Source organism: Thunnus maccoyii, chromosome 21 (assembly GCF_910596095.1).
Source record: "Thunnus maccoyii chromosome 21, fThuMac1.1, whole genome shotgun sequence".
Taxonomy (NCBI): domain Eukaryota; kingdom Metazoa; phylum Chordata; class Actinopteri; order Scombriformes; family Scombridae; genus Thunnus; species Thunnus maccoyii.
The window spans coordinates 12281203-12306090 of NC_056553.1; the positions used below are offsets into that span (position 1 = coordinate 12281203).

Genomic DNA, 24888 nt, shown 5'->3' on the forward strand with positions numbered 1-24888 from the left:
TGGGATTAAATGCTTGAGAATTTAGTCAAACAAAATCCTTAAATACTCCTTATAATATCTCATACTGCTCAAACTGTTCCACCTGCGGGACAGTAATCCTATGTAGAACATTCACAAAGTGCTAGCATTTTGAAAAGTTACATGAATATACACATGTAATATATGTCCTGATAGATTATACTCTCGTCTTTTCCGTCATTGTGGTCATTAAAAAAAAAACACCCTGTTGTAAAAAAATTCTACGAAAAACGCACAGCAGAGTAAACAACTTAAACCTCAAAAATATGGTATTTCTTCTACTATGAAATCAGTGAAATATGTAATAAATCCTTTTGTTTTATTATGCAGGAATAACACCTCTTAAATGGACTAAAGCTGTTTTTTTTAGCTCTTTGATAGCTTAGATTTAGGAGATTCATTGTTTTAACAGGACAATACTGCAGGTACTTCCTGCCAAACAACTTGACTGGACAAAGATTGAATCCCATGATGCGTGGTGAAGATATATTGGTTGCTATGGCAACACCTTGTTATAGTAATAGTTAAAGCCTCCTTCTCTGGTTGCAACTGGTGTATAAATAAAAGGCATAATAACGCTCCCGGATATATTTTCCTGTGATGATGTGTACTTCAGTGATGCTGACAGAACTCAGTGGGACCTCATACTAATAGTCACCATACCATCACCCCTATATTCACTGCAAAGAATGGCATCTTTAGGAATTATTTCTGTATAATCCTATTATCCCTCAGAGGGCTGCGGAATAACAGCATGACACGAGTGAAATGATGAAAAGAAGCACATAACATAAGTGTCTGTGTACTTACATGTGTTCTTGTGTGTTCGTGTGTGTGTGTGTGTGGGATGAAGAGGTAGTGTGGTGAAATACCTTGAAGGAGCTGTGTACGAGGGTTTCGTCCAGGTCAATGACCACACAGTTCTTGCCGTAATCTTCTATACTGACCTCTGGCAGGAGGAACTTGGCTGGAGGCTGCAAAGACAATACACACACTTTACAATATTATGTACTATATATAAGCTTTCATTAAAGGGAGTGGACTGCCACCGCACTGCCACACACACACACACACACACACACACACACACACACACACACACACACACACACACACACACACACACTCTCTCTCTCTCTCTCTCTCTCTCTCTCTCTCTTAGCTTCTGTGGAGCTGATATCAATACACTGCTCTAATATGATACTTACTGGGACTTTAGTTGTTTAAATGTAGCTTAAATGTGCTCTTTTCTAGTCTGAAAAGCTGAAATAGGGCTGGGTGAGATTGTTAAAATCATTATTAAGATACTAATAAAGATTTGTACATCAAAATAATCAAACTGATTTGAGCACGGAGCTCAATTCTTCATGTATGGGAACTCTGTATTCTCTGGCATCTGTGTTTGCACGACTAATCTACTTTTCAGGGACCAAATCATCCACTCTTAACTTGAATATTCAATACAGGCACCTACAGTGAGGTACTGTGGCAAAATTATCATGTATTTTATTATCAGGTGGGGCTGCAACTACTTCTTTTTTTTTTGTCATTACTGATCAACCTCATGATTATTTGCAAAATCAACCTTCTCAAGCTCTTCTTTGTCCATACCTCCATAAGACTGACAATCAGTACAATTTGGTTTCATGTGCAATATGGACGGTTAGCAATACAATTTATCTTGTTTTGTTTAATTGGATATCAAATTTATGGACTTTGCCTCCTTTGCACTCCTCATTTTTTCCTTTTTTTATTATTTTAATTATTGTAAATATGCCACTTTACTGCCCACTGGTCACTGTGTTGTTTTTTTTGGTTTTTTTTTTAAGAAAAGAATAGTGTAAACTACTATGTACTAGGGGTACATTTGTGATATTGGGCTACACAAATAAAACTGACTTGACTTGACTTGGTCTTGTTGTGGTTTTACGGTTTTACTGTATGAGTCCCTGCTGATATTTTCTGTATTACCTCATGTCGACTGAGCTCTGTGACTGTGCTGCCTTCAGGGTCAAAGGGGTAAAGGAGAAACACTCGTGTCCTCTGCAAAGCAGGCCTGGAGTTACAGACAGGCACGGGGCAGATGGTGCGGCCATAGGGGGCACACACTCACACACACGTGCACACACACACACACATGCAAACACACACATACACGAACTGTATCTATAAAGAGGTGAGGCACAAGGACTCTGTCAGTCTTACACAAAAACACACTATAATGCTCTGCTCAGTATGCCAGCCATTTTCCGCGTGTGTTTGTGCAGGCTGACTGTATCTATCATGTCTTATCGCAAGACCGCATGCTGATGTATCGCAGGAAGAATTCCCTGGGAGCAAGGACACTGAATGACATCCTGTCAGGGCATGATGAATGTGATTTACACATGCAGGTTGAGCAAAGAAAGACTGACTGACTGACTGACTGGGACCTTGACATTTTCACCAAGCAGCTGCACTTTATAAAAAAAAAAAAAAAAAAAAAGCCCTTCACCTGAAACCACAGCCAGGGGGCGCTCTCTCAAACTGGTCAACCACAGCGCAACATGCTCACTGACAGGAAGTAATCTCACTTTATCACTGTGAAACAGACAAATCCAGCAATCAGGCAATGAAGTCTGTTGGAAGTTAAAGTGACAACAGAGATTCCAGTGTGTCACTAAACACTATATGAACCAACACCCTGTTTCAAATTAATTAAAATATGAAATTCCTTATAATACATGTGCTACCTAGAGTATAAAATGGAAGAATTGAGCTTGTGTTAGCAGCTCAAATGACTACCAGATGTATACTATTTAAGGACTGTAATTACAAGTGTGAAGTACACATCAATTCCAGTTTGTGTTTTATAACTTTCTTTGGAGTTTAAATGAAAAATTATCAAACAATATGAGATATTTTGTGTTACATCTGAAGGGAAAAAATTACATTTTAATATATTTTTAATATCTTTTGGATTTTGGGATTGTAAGGGCACAATAATAGGACTTTAGTATGATCAAAGGGTACTTATATGCAGTGAAATGGGTGCTCATACTGGCGGTAACACTAATTTTTTCTATTTATAATAAACTCATATAATGAATTATATTATTACTTATAATTACATATATTATGTTTATTAGTAGAGTTTTATTCATTAATAAATACTGAGCAAACTCCGTCAGCTGCTTGTAAATGCTCGATTTCCTCAATTGATTATTTGTACATTTTTTATGCATGTGTGATACTTGTGTGTGTTCACGTACTGGTTTCTTTCACAAGGTGTTGTGACTCTACTCTGCACTGTATCTCATATGTAAATATCATGTTTTTTTCTGCTCACTTTCTGATGTTGCTTTAACAGCTCAGCCTTCAGTAAAAGACAGACGTAACCTTTCCAGGTCAGTTCAGGTTATTTAAGTCGCCTCTCGGAGACTTCGCCCGGACCCAGCCGGGAATACAGAGAGCAGACCTCGTCGCCACATGCACTTCCTGCCGTTGAAGGGAGGTGTCTGCTGGATAGTGTAGTTTAAAGCTTGGCTGTGATGTAAGATGCTGTGAGTGTGAATATCCTAAATTACAGTAAACCACAGGCACTGCTTCGATTCCAAAATAGCTAAATGAACTGCAGTTTCAGCATTAAAGCATGGATGTTTTCAAATCATTGAAATCAAGCCCCCTTCTAATGGACTAACAGCAGTTCACTGACCATTGATCACAGTCTAATCTCTCTCAGTACAGACACATATCTGATCTAATCAAGTCTTTTAAAGGCGAGCCATCCATTTGTTGATTCACACTGAAGTGGTACAGGAGTTTAGAGTAAGATTTAATCAATTTTATCTAATAAAAATCAATCTCATGTTCAGTTACAGCGGCAGGAGAAGCACAGGAGAGGTGGACAAAGCCAAATATGATGATAAGCACATTTGTCACAGATATATTCACTACGTTGGAGTGGAGTAATGACCAGGTTAACAGCTAAATTTTTTTTTTTCTTCTGTCGGTAAGCAGAGCAAAGCAGCCAAGCCTTGAAAACATAAAACGGTGCAAAAATTTCATCTGAGAGCGACGAAAAATCACCTCTGTGTCAACATCCACATGCAGCTAGAATGATGAAGCGCAGCGAGCAGAGGGAGGACGTTACTGTGATGGAGTGAGATGAAGAAAAATGAAAGATAATAATACATACACTGGGGATGGGGATGACCTGGACCTGGTCACACTGGAGAAAATAAACAGAGAGAGAGAAAAAGAGAAAGAGATTGAAGGTGAGGGGGAAAAAATAAACCCCAGAAAGAAACCGGAAAGCAAAAGAAAAACAGTGAAAAATCGTTGCAAGGAAGCAAACGACAACATCAATATTCTAATCAACAAATGCACAGGGAAGAGAAGGAGTGAGAGGGACAGAGAAAAGGAACATATAGTACACACTGTGATAGAAAGTGAGAACAACTCGCTCAAAAACAAACAGAGCTGCCATAGTAACAAATACGGCTGGCCAGAAATCCAGCAACAGTACACTGCTGGGAGGGACTGTGGGCACGGACCCAGCTCGAAAATCAGCCCCACACTATAACAAGGCTTTTTATGGCAAGGTTCGCTAGGTTCACTCTGAATTAATGGGGACTCATTTGTTAAGGAGGGTCCAGAGCGGGTCAGCGCTGACCACATGTATAGTGTCTGTAAAGGGCCACACATTCCACCCCTGAATGAGAGACATTTACAGGTAAACAGAAGTGGAAATGTGATATTATTTTGCTCCATTTATAGCCCCGTGTACCTGCCTTGGCAGCGGAACGCCGTGTTTGTGGAGGAGCTTCGGGTTTTGGCGCCTTTTCCTACAGCCAGGACATTCGCTTCACACATCCTCACTACACTGGTCAGAGTGTGTGTAAGGAGAGGGGGAGGCGTGGGTGCCGGGCAATCCATCACACCGGAGACAAGGTCCACTTTATGGGGATTAAAGATGCAGCAGTATGTGTGCGTGTGTGTGTGTGTGTGTGTGTGCGTGTGTGTGTGTGCGTGCGTACATGTGTTGTCATGAGTGTATGGCAAAGACTTGCACAAGCTTGTGTGTGAGCATGCGTCAGGCGGAGCGAGCGAGTGTGTGTGTGTGTCTTTTGAGCTTCCCAGCGTGCTCTGTGTGTTATTTTGTGTGTGCGGTTGTGTGTGTAGGCAGATATCGAAGAATGCAAGATGGGAAGCGAGCCCGTATTTTCAAGCAGTGGATGGTAAACAACCTCTGGGTTCACCGGGTTTGAGGCAGCTGGAAAAATTTGTGGAGGGAGCTCAGCGAGGCTGCACAGCGCCTCAGCCTCAGCTCTCTGCAGGAAAAGGCAAACCCTGACAAGCTCTCGGTTACAAAACTAAACAAATGTTTCTCGTTACTGGAGCTCTCGAGTGAAACTCAAATTTCTGTCATACAATATTAACTAATTCCCACAATTTCTTTTGTTTGGTCACGTGGATGCAAATACTATGTAATTTGGACTCTGGCCAACTATGATGTAGGCGTCAACCTACAGAGAAAAATGAGCTTCACCTTGGGAGGACTGCCATTCTCCTCTGGCGGCGGGGGCAGAGAAAGTGTCTTGTTGTTGGCGGGTGGTGGCTCCACGTGGTAGTCATTGTAGTTGCGGAAGCAGCAGAAGAAGGGGCTGAAAATGCTCCGGCTCCGGTGCTTCTTTAGGCTGCTGTTGGACTGGGAGACTGCAAGAGAAAACAGCCAAAGATAGAGTGAGGTCAGGCTGCTTTGCATAAAGGAAATGAGCCACAGAGGAAGTATTCAGATACTTTACTTAAGTACGGTAGCATTAGCCTACCACACTGTACGAATACTAGTTATAAGTAAAAGTGCTGCAATGAAGATGTTACAAAGAGTTTGACAGTGCAAAATATGCTCATTCACTTTCTGGCGGAGAATAAGATGAAAATATTGATACTACTCTCATATATGTCAGTTCATTATGAAGCTACAGCCATATTGCCGGTTAGCTTAGCACAAAGTATGAAAACAGTGGGAAACAGCTAGTCTGGCTCTGTCCAATGATAAGAAAACCCACCTCTAAAGTTCACTAAATAACATATTCTTTTTTGTTTGTTTGATCCTTACAGAAAAGTAAAAAAGTTTAAAAATTTGAATAAGCTGGGGTCATGTGCTCGTCCATTTCTTGACTCTAAGCTGTTGCCAAGCAAACAGCAAAGAGTGCAGGAAGTTACTGCTCCCAGCCCATGGATGTATAATAAGAGCTGGATAGGGTCACGCCGCTCAGCCTTGCAGCCAATTTTTCCCAGTGGCCACTCGCGGTATTGCAGTGAAAAATCCCCCTGCGGCCCAAAAAGAATTTTCCCCACAGACCACCATTATAAAAGAGACGCCTGTAAAACTGTTGACAGGACCCCTCGAATTGCAAACAACGTCAATTATGACTCTTTCTATTATGAACTTTTGATCCATGGAGGTTTTATGTTTGTAAAACTTTCCTTGAGCCGAGAAAAGCGATTTAAAAATCTGTGACGTCATCACAATGTTAAGTCTAGGGGCCGAGTGGGAGCTCGTGGGAGGGGCCAGTGGGGGAAACACTACTGTGCATATTCAGTGGGTCGCACAACGCAGAAGCAAACCCGGAAGCTAGAAACTTTTTTGGCATGTGCCAGGCGAGCAATTCCTATAGGACTGAATGGGCGCCATTTTTAGTCTGGTATCCAGCTCTTATAATACATCCATGCCCCAGCCAAGAAATAGTCCAGCACATAACCTTCCTGGCTGCTAACTGTACCTCCATATTTAACCTTGAAATTGGTCTCAATTTTCTCATCTAACTCTTGGCAAGAAAGCAAATGAGCTTAATAATTTCTCAAAATGTCACAGTATGTCTTTAGGTAAAAGTATAAACAAAGTGTGGGGCACACACATCCAGAAGATAAGGCAAAAGTCAGGCAAAAGAGCTGCACACTGCACTGATAGCTCCCATTTAATCTAACAGAGCAAATGACAATGCCTGCGAAGATCTCTGTTAGATCAAAGTGTTTGCTCTGTTCAATTAAATGAATATAATTAGCTGGGAGCTGGGAGTGCAGTGTGCAGATCTTTTGTCTGACTTTTGCTTTAAGTAAAAGTATGCAAGTGATATCAGTAAAAAGTACTCAAGTATCGAAAGTCAAGGATAAATGGCCGCTTTGAGTGTCCTACTATTAGATATTAGATTATTGTTGCTGAGGCATTCATGTGTAAGGAGCATTTTACTGTTGTAGTGAGTCAAAGTGGAGCTGATTTAAATCTTATCTTGATTTGTAAAGTAACTATAAATGTGAAATGGAAATGTGAAATAGAAATACACTATTAACGTACAAGTAGCTGAAATTTTTTACTTAAGTACAATATTTGAGTAAAAGTGCTTAGTTACATTCCACCACTGATGAATACGTAACACTTTGTGAGACAAAAAAAGGCTTCTCTTGACTTTGAATCGAGTGCTGTTTTAATGCCATTTCACAGCAATGTCATCTGATAAGAGCAGGTATCATGTCTGTTTAAAAGCTTTTATGGTAATGACAGCTGCATCCGCTGAAGGAAAAAGACAGGAGTGATGCTCGGAGCTGCAGACCGACTGTGTCTCACATGCATCATCGCGTTATCGTGACACAGCGAGGGGCCTGAGATGTATGTTGTACAACACAGTCAGGCAGGCATCAGTTCATGCATTAGGAAGCACAGGGACAAAAATAGCCACCATCGGAGTGCCCTCAGGGGAAGGTGGTCCAGTTAATTAATATGATGAAAAAAGGGACAATTCAAGATAGACAGATTAATATATAGGAGAAAAAGAGGCAGAAAGAAAGAAAATGTTATAGCTTTCAGACCTGATCTGAAAACACTGAAAACGCAGTAGATTCTATATTATAATCAGCTGTATTGTGAAATTATTTCTGTTGTATGACTACAGTATATGACAATTAAACCTCGATTTGCTTGGCAAGAAGGGTTGATCATTGGCAGAGTGCTGCAGATCTCCAGGGAGAAAACAGCATACACATACAGTAAAGGTCCCTGCTTACATCATTCCTCCATCACTGTCTCTGAAGCCCATGGCCTACTTTCACACTGACAGTGGAGAAACGAGCAGACTCAAATGCTTTGTAGGTCTCCATAAATGTTCTATTACGGATTACGATTTATGTTTTCTGCTGGTGAGGTTGTGTGATTAAAAATAGAAATTTGGGCAACTACAAAGGCTAAAATCTGACAGTGCGTTTGTCCCGAGGCGTTCCTGTAGTAGAAATACTGCCCGCTTAACAGCTTTAAAGGTAAGTTTTAGGCATGGAAATCCCAAATCTGCTCAAGACTTTGAGGTGTCCACGGGCTGACTTGGACTGCTGGAATCATCATTTCTGTGCCTCGGAGCAGCCATCACACAGTGTCCCTGTTTGCTGCTGTCTTGTTAACGTGTTCATACAGCCGTGTGACACAGGCAGCCCAGTTAGCCATGCATGCTGAGGCTGTTTGCAGCCGGCTCCTGTTCTGAGAGCCTTCAGATTGATGCCTGGAACTATTCTCCGGTTGCTCCAACTGGATCTGACAGGCTTCGGGCAGTTCGTCTTCTTTGTTCTCTGCGGCTTTGTAGTCCAAAGCTCGCTGTGGATCTTCCTCTTCCCAGATAGATTTTCCCAAGAAGCAACACTTTGGTAAACAAGCATAGCTATACAGTCGGAGAAGGGAGGCAACATGCTGTGTTACTATGACCTTGTTGTGCCTTTGTAGACCTGATTCACTCACTGCTGCTACAGAAAACAGATTGGAAGTATACAGTCTATATTCATTGCTGTGGATAAAACATAAATGTTTATTGTTATGTACAGACGGAGCTTTAATGGTTGAAGCATGGGATTAATTTATCTGATTAGAGAAAATGGAAAACAACACAACTGAACGCATTAACCCTAAAAGACCAAGGTCAAGACACACACAAACATGTCCACACACACACACACACACACACACAGAATTGAGAAAATCTCATCAAGTCACCAAGACTTTCTATAAAATTTAAAGGGTTGGTGTACCAAATAAAAAAAATTCTCTCACTCGCCTGAAGGAATATGCATTAACACCGACCTTCAGACAGAGCCTGGCTAGCTGTTCCCCCGTTCCCAGTCTTTATGCTAAGCTAAGCTAAGCTAAGTGGCTGCTGGCGGTAGCTGACATAAGAGTGGTATCAATCTCTTTATCTAGCTCTCAGTATGAAAGCGAATACATTTATATCCCTAACTGTTGTACAATACCTTTAAGTATTAACTGGCAAAGCAGATTAGGTTTAACTTGAGATACTCATCTGAGATTTCTGCCACCATCCAGTACAAAGGAGATGAATGTAATTTCGTTTGTGGTGCTCCCTTTAAAAAGGGTTTATAAGTTGCAATTAATAATGCTTTTAGATCATTTATGAGCCATTAATAACTTTTAGGTTTCCAGGTTGTAAAAAATATCTGGCTGGTGTTCATCCTCCTCCAACATGACACTGGCCTTGTCTTTTATAGTTCATCAGGTAGAATGGACCATTTGCTGTAGAGAGCAAAGACCAAAGTCCATTTATTAACAACCTATAAAAAATTGCAATAAAACAGACTTAATTAACGTAATAGACTTAATTGACTGTTTACTCTTAAAGACACATTTATAACTGCAGAATTGATGGTTTACTAGAGAGTGAGACACTTGCTACACAACCTGGAAATCCCAAAACCTTTCTAACTAATAAAGCCTTTGGTTAAGAGCTATAAACACTTTATGGATGATGCCTTATTAGAAAGTGGTCCTGAAAAGTGACATCCACACACCTCAGTGTCAACAGTTGACAGTGAAACTTTCTACCTTCGGTCTGGATTTTAACGGTTGACAGCGAATTCTTTAGATTATCCAGAGTAACAGCGTTACTGTTTCTTAAAAGCTATATAGACATTGATTTTTTTTAAATGTCATTTTTCAATGCTTCAGACTTGATGGATTACTAGAAAGTAACCTATATTGTATTCGGGTGGAGGCTGCAATCTGAGAGATAGATGGGCAAATAAAACCAAAACTATCTGCAGGGCTAGACAGCACTAGCAGTAAATGAGAAAAAGTTTTTTGAAATTTGGTAGAATGAACCATTTTATGTATTAAGTTTGGTTCAGTAAGTTTGCCTTCACTCTCCCTAAAGTTGGCCTCAAAAGCCTCGGAGTCATTCTTCCACATGCGCACCTCCATTTTGAGACGGTCTACATTTTCCCGCCCTGGTCTGCTGCCCCAGTCGACCGCCCCGAAAAAGCAGGTGGGAGAGCGCGTGAGAGAGAGAGAGAGACAGAGAGAAGAGGGAGCTTGGAAGGGGGAGAGAAGGGCGTAGCATGGGTGGGGAGAGTTACTGTGGCGAGACAGCCTATACTTGGGTCTGATTCTTACTCCACCCCCTCCTGCACCACCACCCTACACAAACAGAGCTTTCCTTTCTCCCTTTGACACAAACAACATAGCTGAGAGTTGACTACTCCCGGAGACCGAGCAAATGCACACACACACACGCACACAGCATATGTTCACATGTTTAGGCAAATAGCCACGTGTGCAAAAACAGCATCCATTCACATTCTGACACAACTAAAAGCACACAGGAACTTTTTTTTTCTTGCAATGTCCTTGCACAGGAATGTAACTGGAGTCAGCTTGCTTTGCATAGTAATGCAGCTTTCGTCAGCCCTGAGAATAACAGCAAAAGGTTAAAGTGCAACATTTGCCATTAAGACCAAAGACCTGCACAAACTGAAAAAAACACAACAAATCTATCAAATCAAAATCTAGGTGAAGGGTGGCTTTATCTAACAAAAGCTCCCTGGAGAGACAGAGAGGGATATATAGCCAAAATCTGTAGCCTCCTCAGAGCAGGTGCACATTATTTACCCACTGAATATACTTCATTTGATTCAGCATATTCCCTTGAAGTGAGAGCTGTGAAAATGGCCCTTTAAGTCACTGCCTGTGTCAATGTTCCAGCTGAATGTTAGGTAACAGCGATAGAAAGCTCACTAGTCAATCAGAGCCAACCGGGCCCAGGCTCCGTGTCACATGTTCAGGCACAACCACTAACAAGGCCGGAAGAGGGAGAAAACGCAGGAAATTCTCAGCATTCCTGACAGGAAGAGATAATCACCCCATGACCCACAGCGTGGAATAATGCCAGGCTCTGAGAGGGAATATGATCCCCGGCTTAGCTCAAGACTTCTGAGTTGGCCTCCTTTACTGTAGCACAAAAAGGGTACAAGTAGTGAAAGCACAACATGCCACATGTAAAATATGAAACTAAGTTTAGCAGCTTTTATCCCATTACAGTGCGCTGCGTCTCATAGGGTTACGTCAGGGCATTTATCACTCTTGGGACAAAAGCTTCTGGGTGAAGCTGCTCAGCAGGATTGTCAATTAAAGGATCAATCAAGTTTATTACAACATGGATCTAATTTTCATAGTTTTGTCTCATGATAACATTGTAATCCAAAGTAATCCCTGAGATCTGGGGATATGGCAACATAAATACATCAACGATCAACAATCTGAGGACCGCAAAGTTTTAAAGGAATAGTTTGACATTTTGGGAAACAGCTACCCCTGACTCTGTCCAAATATAGCTGCTTACTAGCACCTCTAAAGCTACTAATAAATATGTTATATCTTCAATTGTTTAATCTGTACAAAAACTGAAGTGTAAAAACAACAAATCACTGTTTTACAGGTGTGGCGTAGTATTTCTTGGCTGGCAGCTGCCAGGAAACCAGCAGCGTATCTCCCAAAATGTCAAAGTGTTCCTTTAAACATGGCAACAGTTTAGCCAGATTATCTAAACCTAAATTATCTAAACATTTACTACCTGGCCATGAATAAAGGTGAAAAATAATTATATCACTTTATAGGCTATTATAAGCTATTTTTGTGGGAATTAACTTGAACTTTGATAACTGCAGTCTGTTCTGCATTTTTCCTTGCTATTCCCACTCGGTCAGCCAGTCTGCATCAAAATTGTCAATATAAAGATGGTCTGCAGTGCAAAAACGGTTGGAAAATCTTGATTTAAACCACCTTATTTGGGATAACATACTTGAATGTCTGATTGCTTGTGTTTCTTGACCTGTGCAAAGTCCCCAATTACCATTCCCCATTTAACTTGGTGAGTACAAAGTTATTACGAGCAGGAATGATGACCGAATCTCCATAAATACAGCCAAATTTATAAGAAATCAGCTGCTTTAATATTACCTTTAATAGTACCTATGTGACAGACCTTTAACTGCACTCCTGCAACAGTTAGCTGACCAGCCAGGCAGGTAAGTGTACAGTACCTGGGGGGCATGAAGGTAAATGTGAGACCAGTCCATGTGAAGGTGGAGCTTTAATAATTCAGATGGAAAACAGGCCGGTTTTAAATGGCACAGCAATGTTCAGCCGGGAGCCAGCGGTATTCCATGCTTTCTAAAGCTTCTGTGCACCTCAGAAAAATAAAGTGTCTTCATCGGACAGTGGTAACCTGACATCATGGCAAGAATACACCAACAACCAAAAATGACATGTTACTACGCTTACATCGCCTCAAGCAGTGCACATAATTTCTCCCCTCCCCTCCCCTTGCTGAGATTTTTTGAGTGTGGGGTGTTTGCATCAAAGGTGGGACCAGCTGTCTAGGGCTTATATAACACCATGTGAGATAGAATACTAGATAAAGTTCGGCTGCAGCATAAATGAAGAACAGGACTTTCCACACGCACATACAAACACCAACGGGTAATCCACTCTTCGCCTGGAGCCTGGGATCCAATGTCTTCAGTTGACAACATTCAGAAGTACCTGAAGATGAAGCTGTTTCTGTCTCAGGCTATCACTAACAGCAGCAGACAGCAGCTGGGGGGAAATCCTTGTTGTACACTGTGTCAGCAAAATAACACAGTGGAAGGAATCCCTGCAGATACACAGTATATTGTGATGACGCTAAGAAAGGAAACACTTTGATCTTATTCTTAAGTGTAGACAAGGGCTGCTTCCAAAGTTATTTTTATCATCAAATTCATTTTTTATTACTTTTTTTTTTTACAGTCCCCTCCACTCAAAAATGTGTTTTTCTTCTTGTTACTTCAGTTGGATGTAGGGCACGGCAATATATCGATATTATAGCGATATCGTGATATGAGACAAGATATCGTCTTAGATTTTGGATATCATTACATCGTGATATGGTATAAGCTTTGTCTTTTCCTGGTTTTAAAGGCTGTATTACATTAACATTATAACTGCATTATTTTAACAGAGTATAACTTATGTATAGTATGGTTTGGTTGGTGAGTTTTGGGGAAGTACTTTCTGGAAAACACTCACTCTCCCACCTGTTGTCAGGACACAGCTGAATGAACGCATAAAAAGGTCAGGTGCAGGTGCAGGTACTATATCCTGATTTGAACCTTGATAAAGACCTGACAAAGATCAAAACTGGTTGTTCTTTTAACTGTTTCTAGTCCAAGCCATGAACCAATAAAGGCTTTTTTAATGAAAACTCTACTCCAGTGAGTGCCTGAATTTTGCTCTTTTGTACATGTTTGAAGATTTCAATCCAGCATTTCTTGAGTGCATCTAAATATTTACCCATGAAAACACCATTAGAAAGATTCGGGATGACGTGCAATAAAAGCCCCCAGTCCAACGTGTCCTCTTGAACCTCTGGACTACCAGGATGCCCAAATCTGTTGATTAATTTTCAATAATGAATTACTTTTTTAGTCTGTAAAATGACAGAAAATAGTAATAATAGTCGATTTTCACATTACAATAACATAAAACAGAAGAAAGCAGCAGATCCTCATATTTAATATGCATGAATCATTGAATGTTTGGCAGTTTTGTTTGATAAATGATTAATTTATTACCAAAACTCTTGTTGATTAACATTACATTCTTTTGGCGGCCACTTTTGTCCAAGGTGACTTCCATTTTTCTCATTCACATAAAAGAGGAGCAATTTGGGGTTCAGTGTCTTGCTCAAGAACACTTTTACATGTGGACGACGAAATTACCAAACGAGCTACAGCTAACTTATTTTCTAATCGATTAATCACCTAATTGTTTCAGCACTAGTTCAGACTCACAATCACCAGAATAAACACAGAATTTTAAAGAACGAGTTCTGCCCTCATTGACACGAAAAAAGATTATTGATTGTTTTCACAAACACACACACACAAAAGCCCCCACCAAGAGAAGCGATGATAATTACAACAGATCTGCTGGCAAAACAATATTTACTCTAAAGAGCATCTGCTTCAAAATACACTTGAACACACACACACACACACACACACACACACACATGCAGCAAATCCAAACAGCTGAGTGGAGTTGGGTAGCGTCAGATAAGCTGAGCCTGCAGTTCAGGCTGTGTGTGTGTTCACTGTGCCGAGGTCTGTGGTGGGTTATGTGTGAGGCCATCAAGGCAATAATAGCACAGTATGATAAAATAAACTCCCATTAAGCCTCCTTACTTCCCCACACAGACAGCTGAGGCCGGGTGAAAATTACAGGCTGTTGAGGTACACCCGGTTCTAGCAGATGCCTTTAGTCACAGTGACTGACCCTCAGCTGCCCTTCTGGCTTTATTTCCCTATTTATCCATGAGGATTTATATACATTATATACATATGCATCCTACATGACCTTATGTAACTGACATTCACGCAACAGTTACATTTGAACAAGTTAAGACATGGTTTGCTGAGATTTAAATACATAAATAAACCACTCTGCTGGCACCCAAATGCGCGTGCAAGGTATTAATTCTCCCCGCTGCTGCCGTGAACCCTGACACAGAGACGGGGGTGCGTGTGCCCCTGCTTTCCTGCCTCAACCGTACAGCTGTGTAGGCGCTATGGTGGCGGTGCCAGCCTGCTTTGCAGCCCACGGGGGCGCGGGGAGGGGGGGGGGGGACGAGGGCTGCTGCTTGCTTCTTGAGCGCTCGGCAAAATGAAGGAGATGACAAGCGCGGGGGAATTAACCCGCTGAGAGCTCAGGGAGAAATAATGAGGGAGATCTGACTATTCCGTTGGAGTTACGCAACCGGCAGCAACACGGCCCACGTCGTTTGGGGCTGCGGCGGTTTATTATTTATATCTTTTTATATTCTGATCTACAACTACACGCTCAGCGCCAGAGGCTCAGTGACTGATGGGAAATCCTCCTTGCTTATCTGTTGGTTAAAAAAAAAAAAAGCATTAGAAGAATTAATGTCAGATGAAATTAACGGCCTTTCTTCGGACTTCACTTCATTAAGAACATGCTTGTACACTTGGTGACGTTAGATTACGAGACGCAACTGTAAAAACTATCCTGAAATCCAGAACGACGTCAGAGAGGAATCTTAAGTTTTGCTCCCAGATACAAAATAAACCATCAAAAGGCATCAGAATTGCATTTTTTTCAGTTAATCAGATTCATTAGAGTGCTGCTTGCTATGAATGGAAAGGAAGTGAACAAGTAGGTCATGTATTTGTGTGTGTGTGTGTTGGCATAAACATATATATGTCCTGCTTGTGCATTGCTGCTACAGTTTCCCATGCCTCTGCTCTCTGAGAGGCGTTCATCTCTACATTTCCACACACAGCATGTCCTACTTAGTGCCCCTTGAGATTCACAGTTAAACAGTGTTCACCTTTACTTCTGGAGAGGCAGAAAAATGCCTCTTTGTATCTTTTACGGCGTCTGTGTTTGCTTATCCCTCGCTGGTCTATTTAAAAATGTATAAACCTTTTATGCTCAGCTGTCAAATATCTTGCAAACTGGCACGCAGCATAATTCAGGAAGGATGACAGAAAATCATTATGGACAAAACATGATCTCCCTTTTAGATAGCCAATTACTAGTGATGAATGCCAGCCAGAAGAGGGCAAAATATGCAGAAAGGCCATCCCCTTGTCAAAGCCAGGCTGGGTACCTGTCTGCAACCCCAGAGACACACAGATGCTATCTGAGGACTTTCTCCTGCCCTCTTCTCTCTCCCACACTCTTTCTCCCTTTCTCTCACTGTATCGATCTGTTTTGACAATGTCCGTTTGGCAGAATGGATGCTCAATTAATCCGAGTCAGCGACCTGTCCGAGTCCACGCTCTGGTAAAAAGTCCCGTTAGAAACAGGCTTTACAGCAGCGGCCGTGTGGCAGGCGGTCATTTGCTCCGCGGGGATTGTGGCTTTTGGAGCATTAATAACAGTCTTCAGTCATTCCCAGCCGCTGAATGCCGATATGTCAAGATATACAGGAAAGACAGAGTGACGAAATCCCACAACAATACTGTGCGTTTAAAGATAAGCATGACAGGCATGCAGCAAAAGCACCAGAGTGTCAGTCTGTGCTCAATTAGGAGAGGTTTGAGGTTTGACGCGTTCAAAGTCAAAGACGGCTGCAGTCAATTAGGCCAAAAGTTATAAAACGGACACGAGAGTATACGCATATCCACTCGGCTTAACTGGAGTTTACAGTTGGACTTCTTCTGTTATCTTGCACTAAAATGTATATTTTCTCATTCAAATCAATATAAACATTATTAGTGCAATCACAAGCAATCACTGCTCCTGATGGAGGTTGACTGGGCAGAATATCATCTTACAAAGAATTTATTTGGAATCCTACTGTAATGGTCTCTTCAAAGGCCACGCCGGACATTTTGAAACACTGTTTGCTCCAAAACAAGCAACCACAGCATAGTGAACTTCACTTGAGGCCACAGATGAACATAAAACTTCCCCACAATGCCGTCAAACATACGGTCCAAAGCACACAGACATAAAAAGAGGCCCAGTAAAACCCAAACTCTACTGCAAAGAAGAACCATCGAAAGGGGTAACAAACTTCACTGAGAGCAGAGAAATAGTGAGTGTTTGATGCAGGAACACATATATTATACTCCTTAAAAAGCAGACAATCACAAAGCATGAATGAGATAAGAAAGGTATGAATATTTAAATTGGAAATTTAAAAAAAAGCAGCTCAAAATTTGTGTTATTTGTACTTACGTACCTACATTTTCCACTACTTTATACTTCAACTTAACTTACTTCAACTTACTTAGATTTAAAAGGGAAATACAGCATTTTCTCTCAACTACATTTACATGACAGCTACAGTTATATAGTAACTTTACAGTTTGAGATTTTACACACAAAGCATGTGCAACTAATGATTGTTTTCATTATCTGCAGATCATTTTCTCGATTAATCTATTGATCCTTTTGTCTTAAAAATGTAAGAATATAGTGAAAAATTCCCGCTTTCATTTCTAAAAGCCCATGCTGATGTTTTAAAATGTCTTGTTTTGTCTGATCAATTGTCCAAAATGATATATTATTCAGTTTACTATCATGTTTGACACAGAAAAGCTTCAAATCCTGTCCAGCTGCCAACAGCACATTTACCAAAATATGACTAAAACAACTAATCGATTATCAAAATAATTGCCGAATCATTTTCTGTTGATTAACTAATTGATTACCTGACTGATTGTTGCAGCTTTCATATGATCATCTTATTGTGCATTGTTCCAGATTTAACCACCCAACAGTAGATAAAGTAGTTACAGTAATGCACCTGTAACCAATCAATATAATCATTCTGAAGTATTATGAATACTTTAAATAGATTTTGCTTTACTTTCACTTGAGTAACATTTTGTATGAAGACTTGTACTTATTTTCAGATTGTGTTATTGCTACTTTTACTTACATAAAAGCTAAATAGAACGGCCAAAGCTAAAATATTGGCTCTTGTGTAAACTGTCTTCAGATCGGATCCAGCGGGAGACCATAACAGAGTGCAGAGTTTGTGGTACAGTAAGAAGCAGAGTGTCTGCTGATCTGAGGAAATATCAACAATACTCTACTGTGACAAGATATATAAACAAGTAAAAGGATGTTTAAACTATATCCTTAACTGGAAGCCAAAGCAGGAGTGGTGTGAACTCTTCTTCTTCCCTTTTTTTTCTCTGTTAAAGCTGCATTCTGAGTGAAGGTTTAAGTATTCACAGTCAGCCAATGTAGGAGTGAAAAAAGAGCCAACCCACATCATTTCCCCTGTGGCCTCTCTGAGGACGGATTGCAGTGCGATTGCATCTTCTTCATTGTGTCTCACAATCCATAGATCTACGTACAGTACAGGCTGCTTTGTAATTAAGGGCCACTCTGCTGATTTTTGAGTTCAATCTTTATTGTGAGCGGATGTGAAAATCTAACATAAATCCTCCTAAAGCATTCTGTGTCACAAGAGATAACCCCCATAGGCTTTGGAGAAAACTCTGCTAGCCATTATACACTCAATCAATATTTGACATTTTTATAATATGTTGTCAGGATCAAAGTCCAAGACCGAGGAAATGTACCAGAGAGAGGCGGAAGCTTACAGAAATATTACTTAAGCTAGATATTACTAGCTTCAAAACCAATATTGGGTATATTTTGAATACAGCTAGCGTTCAAGATTGACCTAACATAGAGGGCCATGGTCTGATTTTTTCATTTTTGGTCAACAAATTTTCCTTTTTAGATAAGAAATATCTGTATTTGAGTGGAATTTGTTATATGATAGCTTAGCTTAGCATAAAGACTGGAAGGATTTTGTTTACATGCATATTTAATTTTGGCTACATTTTAAAGGAAAAAGGTGTTTTTTAAAACGTATCAAAAAGGGGAAAAAAGTAGTAATATTGATGATGATATCCAGGGAAGCTCATGTTTTTGCAAACTCAAAATTTATATAAAAATGAAAGCAACTGTTTGACATTTTGGTAAATACACTTAGATTGACACCACTCTCATTTGTGAGTAGTATCAATCTTCTCGTCTAATTTCCCAATCATTTTGATATAAATTCAGAGTTTGCAAAAACATTAGGTTCCCTGGATATCACCATCAATTGTTTTTTCCCATTTTGACAAACTTAAAAAATTACTCACAGCGAACACTTTTTCTTTCGAAATACAAACACTTACACAGAAATGAAATCACCAGGGAAATATGAACATAAACTCAGATTTTTTTAAGCATCCTTTCCAAATAAAAACCAGAGGTTGATATGTCAACAAGCACCTAAGGGAGCCACTATTGGTGATTGACTGTTTGTGTGCTCATGCGTAATGTGAAATTCAGCGTTGGCAAGTCCTTTGCGGTTACTTACAAAGCCAAACAAGCTCTGTGCGGGGCAACAACATCACACAATACATTCATTTGCTACTTACAGCTGTAAAAACATTATACCGCTTCTTGTTGTAGGACTGAATCCATCTAAAAGACATAAATAAATACAATCCCCCAACTTCCACTTCAGGCGTGTTCATCCAAGAGGACGTGGGCCGATCCCACACATACAGTTAACAAGCTTATCAGTCAAGGAGCTTAAGTTTGGAAGAAAAACATTCAACTCTTCCCAATCAGCTGCCCAGTACGGTATTGGAGTTAAGTAATGAAGATGTGCTGGGAAACATCTAAAACACTTCCCTGGAGGTGAAGATAATCTGCTTTTCTGAGGAGCATTGGCTGAAATAGGCTCATAAATCTGTAATAAGGACCTGCACTTCAGAGCACTGAGTCCAGCTTTTTTCTCCCTCTTTCTCTCAGTCAAAATGGTGCATTGGATATTGACTTCACTGTACGCACATAATGATCCAATGTGATTCCCAAGAGGAGGTGGGGAGCTTTCGATTGACATGCAGCACCCGCATATATACAGCTCTAAGAAATCTACATCACCAAGGTGGAAGATCATCATTTTCGTCTGCCCAACACTTTGGTCCAGGAATGACACAGCTGTAGGCTACACAGCAAAGTGGCAAGTAGTGCCAGGAACTCCAGGCTAGCCAAAATTCACAGTAGTGCCCCTCGCTAACTGTGCTGCACAGACCCATGCAGGTGTGGTCCACACATCATAAACACTTTATGTATGTACAGCAGCGTGTTCCAGGAATAACCTTAAAAGCCAAGCGCACATGAAATCACAGCCCTTTTTTTTAGATTATAATATAATTACCGCCTCAGTATTTTTCTCGTTTTCTCCCAGGCAATATAGATGAAAAGCAATGATTTCAAGGGAATTGTGATACTTAAACGTGTCAGAGAACAATATTTATAAATTCACGTGTCTGCTGCTCCTCTTCATCTATGTGCTTCTTCTCAAATTGTACATCTCACCACCATGTGCAAGAGAGATTCACGTGTCGTAGGACAGATAAAGAACCTTGACCACACAGCTTTTAAAAGCTGAAGGTTAAGGTCTCTGTGAGAAATACTGTATAGTGTCCAAACTGTCTTGTAGCAGCCTTGAGCTGCCACTGGAGCAATGAAAGGCCAGGATGACATTACTGTATGTCCTTTCAGGGGAATACACATTGCTCAGTCTCAGATTGATCAGATTGCCCAAGGAAACCAAGCAAGCAATTAAAGAAATTACAACTTGTCTTTCTGTTTTTTCACCCAAAAGCTAACATTTATTCTAAGGACTCCGGGGAATATTCTACGAAGATATTCAGTGTGGAAGAAACAAAACTGACAAACACACAGATAATGACTTTTCTGATCATGAGTTATCTACTAAAGGGAATTTTTTTTTTTTTTTTTTTAAATATGTGTTGTTAGTAAAACATTTCAGTTTCAATTTGAGCTAAACTGGCAAAAAAAATGTTATTCTAGTTTCTCAAATGTGATTATTGTCTGGTTTTCTCACACTTCTATGATAGTAAACTAAATATCTTTTGGTTTTGGTTTGTCAAGACAAAATAAGCAATTTGAAAACATCTGTGTGGCCTCTGGGAACTAGGGGTGGGCATTTTTCAAATTTTGTTGATGTTTTACAGACGAAACATTTAATAGAGAAAACAATCCATTATGAGAATAATCTCTTGCTGCAGCTCTTAATCTTGCACCGATTAGCAAGCAATGTACAGCAAAATATATGTCATTGCTATTAACAAGTGTATGAATTAATAGCATGATCATTTGGAAATAAATTAGGTGTCATACAGGAAGTGAAACAACACCCAATGAGAAAGGTTTCCAAGTGAGAAATCCCATTAATGTTATAATCACTGTTTAACTCAACACTGTGTGAATAATACTGTGGGTTGGTCAAAGTGTCTGTCATCATTCACCCAGCAGAAGTGAAGAGCTAAACTCTGATTCAACCTAATCTGATTAAGGTAAACGGCTCATCCATTGATACCTATCTGCCTGTGAAGTTATCAGAGCAAAGCCTGAGTGATTTGAGAAGCAAGACGGAGTCTGGCCAGCCTGTGACTCCCTGTGCGGAGTCAGTCCAGTCGTTACAATTCATTGCATCAGATCCTTAAAAGTATGCCAAATGAAAAAGCCTAATTTGGGTTCGGAGAGAAGAAACTCTGTTTTCTCAGGCTCCTATTTGCTTCTGTGCAGGTTACTGTGAAATATGTAGCCTTAAATTAGTACCACATTGCTGTTTTTTCAGAGCAAAACAACATTATGATACAACAAACAGTGTGAACGTGTCACAGCACAAATCCAACTAAGACTTCTTAGCACAAAAAAACAGCCTTATACATCCTCCAAAATGGTTGACTTTGTACCAGTACATGTGCTGTGTCTGAAAAAGTAACCACCCACATTATGATACCGGCGCTCACCTCATTTAACATAATCCATAATGCATAAAGATATAATCTCCACCTGACCAAATGTCTAAAAAAACTCTAATGAGTTACTACATCTTTTGCTTGGAATGAAACTGATAGGACTCCGAAAATAGCCCGCCCGCGCTCTGAAATATTCAGCGTGTGTGTGTGTGTGTGTGTGTGTGTGTGTGTGTGTGTGTGCGTGTGAGCATGTGTAATCATTTGTGGCTTCAGTGCAGCCCGAGCAGGAGTAACTGTCCCGGACATAACAGTGCTGTTTGTTGTCTGCTTTGACAGAGCCAGTAGTGAAGGGCAGGAACTCCATTCAGGAAAAGCTCCCTGGTGATAGTTTATGTGTGTCACAGCAGCCGTTTGAGGAGCCTGACTGCGTGTGTGTGTGTGTGTGTGTGTGTGTGTGTGTGTTGTGTTCTCTCTGGTCAGCGACTGACCCCGGATTTTATCCTGCCAGATTAATTGTCGGATTCCACACGTCATCTGGGATTTACTGCTCAAGACAAGCAGGATGTCACAGACGGGAAAGTGTGGGAATTCTGTGCAAGGGCTTTAAAATGTGCTAAAAAGAAAAGAAAGCAACAGTTTCCTGGATGTTATTTCTCTCCGTCCAGCCAAAGATGAAGATGAATGTTTGCTTTTTAGTGATTGTTTTCATTGATTTGTTTATGATGTTTTTTAATTATCAAGGCAGCGCCACAAGATTAGAGTAAGCTGATGAGGGGAAAGAATATTGGAAATGTGCGGCGGTACATAAATCATAATTGATCTGGTTGCCATGATCATCCAGGTCAGTCGTGGAGCTTCTTGTATTGAAAATAAAGGTTATGTCCAAGCCTCAACGCTGATCCTGAATTATATTTGTGTCCAGATCTTGATTTTAACTGGATTTAATGGCCGCACCCTGAGCATTTAATGAGTCAGGGTGGTTCATGTATGTCAGCGGTGCTCAGCAGAGGGTGATGCAGGAAGGTGACCTTTTCCTCAACAGAGAACAGGGTGTAGCAGGAAGTTGTGGTCCCTCTGGCCTCCAGGCACCCTATGGCTCAGTGGGATGGGTGCTGGGGTAATGTCAGGGCCCTGAGCTCCAAACAACCCTGCCCTCCTACTGTGATCTCCCCATTGACACCTGTGTAGCCCACGTGTATGCACGCAGCGCTCCATAACACGAGTAACACTTTGTCAACTACCTGTATGCAGCTCCAACAAATATGGAAGTGAGATAAATATGCACAAGTTCCCTCTGGGGAAACTCTGAGTAGAGTGCGAGTATACTGGCCTGCATAGATGAGTGCAAACCCTTCTCAAAGTTAATGAAAACTGAAAAGCTCCTGACTCATGGGGGGGATTTGTCATTGATGTCATCACCACATGGCGAAGTGGCGACTCTTGTGCAAAACAACAAGAGAGAAAATGTGTTTTCGTTCAGCCTCTGTAATCTGTGGAACAGCTGTTGAGCTGGTGTTTTCAGGCTTTTTTGACACAGATGAAAATGGACTTTTTTCACCATGTGAACGTACACTATCAGTCATATATTGTTTTTTTTATCATCAATAAGCACTGAGGATGATGATGATACTGATAAACAAGCTGGGTTTCACTGTAAAGGCATTGTCCTCTCACATTTTTATTGCTTTAGTGTGGCGCTTTCGTTCTAAAATTGATAAAATGTGAAAAATACATCAATGTTATTATAGATTTTCCAACATTAGTATATAAAAACATCCCCTTCATTTAGAAAGCGACTTCAAATCTATACAATTCTATTTATTCTCATGTGAATACTTAGAAATTGGTTGTTTTCTTCAATTATGATACCTAAACTGATGATTTTACCCCTGGATTTAGTTGTTATCGGTAGTAAACCAGGCATTTTACAGTGTTGTGTATACAGGGATGTCGATAGTGAAGGGAGAAAAAGAGTAGAGTACCCGCCCCCTGTAGTAAACCGAGCACACTCCACACAGATGAGAAAATTTCACGTTATAAGTCGCAAAATGATTTAAAAAAAAATCCAGTCCTGCACAATAAAGCGCTTGACAGTAAAGTTTCAGTGCACTCACAACATTATATAAAGTGACAGCCTGGCTGGAGGCTCTGGCTCTTAATGTTTCTCTGCCTCAGCTGAACAATGGAGGTTTACCGTCGATACACTGGCTTGCTGTTGCAGTCAGAAGCCCAATATCCTCTCTGCACTGACGGGCTGCAGATCATATTAGCACCGTGCAACATAAACAAATACGCGGCTGCACCAAAATAGACGGAAATCAAAATTCAGACAAAAAAAATCTTTTAAAAAAATGTGTCAGATTTTGCATTTTTTCTGCGCCTTACCTTTATCTTGACTTGAAGAAATGCTCTCCTCCTCTTTCGGATTTGCAACCTGTGTTATTATGGACGTGTTGTCCATGGAAACGAGATGTTACGCACCTTCGGCTACACCGTTTTATTCCTTGGCAAACATTACCAAGCGCGCTACAGTCCCCCGGCTGCGCACAGGCTAGAGAGTCCGCTGTTTGCAGCATTAAAATCCCATTTTAATCGAAGCATGCAGTCCCATTTCCCCCCGGAGCTTTACAAACAAGAGGAAATGTCAGTAAGAAGAAGAAGAAGAAGCGGGCCACAGTGCGTCCAACATTTGAGGTGACGGTCCGATGTGTGGGGAGAGAGAAACAAAAGCGTCAGTCCTGCATTGAAGCCGTGTGTGTGTGTGTCTGCTGTGGCTGTTGCAGGCAGCATAGCCCCCGCCTTCTGCTGCTGCTGTGCTGCTTCTGCTGCTGCTGCTGCTGCTGCTGCTGCTGCTGCTGCTGCTGCTACTGTACGATCAGGCTTCAATCCACACACAATATCAACTGCGTGATACGGTCATAGTGTTTAGCCAGAGATGGCGACCGTGCAGGCTCACAACAACAACAACAACAATAACAACAAACAACAAGAACACGCCTTCAACATTTCCGTTATCCTGCTCAGTTCGTGCTGGATAACCCCCCCCCCCAGTCCGCCCTCCACTCACTGTTTGTTGGTATTATCCTTTAAAATGCATGCAGGGAAACATTTCACAGAGATTATAGTCTGATTTACAGAAAATAATCTCATATTTTTACTTTATTGTTTCGTCCCCAAATTATTTAGGAGAATATTCACATCTTTTTGGCAGAGGAAATGTCTCGCTGCTGACAGGAGGAT

At 40.8% G+C, this 24888-nt stretch overlaps 1 protein-coding gene across 2 annotated transcripts in view; it reads right to left on the reverse strand.

Annotated features, from left to right (window-relative positions):
- The window catches only part of ctdspla (CTD (carboxy-terminal domain, RNA polymerase II, polypeptide A) small phosphatase-like a), a 31683-nt gene extending 7222 nt beyond the window's left edge, over window positions 1-24461 (reverse strand). The window contains exons 1-4 of one of the 2 annotated variants that reach the window (XM_042399900.1): window positions 24034-24461; window positions 5549-5715; window positions 4196-4228; window positions 891-992 (exon numbers count right to left, since the gene is read on the reverse strand). In XM_042399900.1, the coding sequence (XP_042255834.1) occupies window positions 891-992; window positions 4196-4228; window positions 5549-5715; window positions 24034-24109 (378 nt within the window). In that variant the 5' untranslated portion in view covers window positions 24110-24461. The remainder of the gene's footprint in view (window positions 1-890; window positions 993-4195; window positions 4229-5548; window positions 5716-24033) is intronic. The other variant, XM_042399901.1, reaches the window with a different exon arrangement.
- Window positions 24462-24888: the final 427 nt, after the last annotated feature.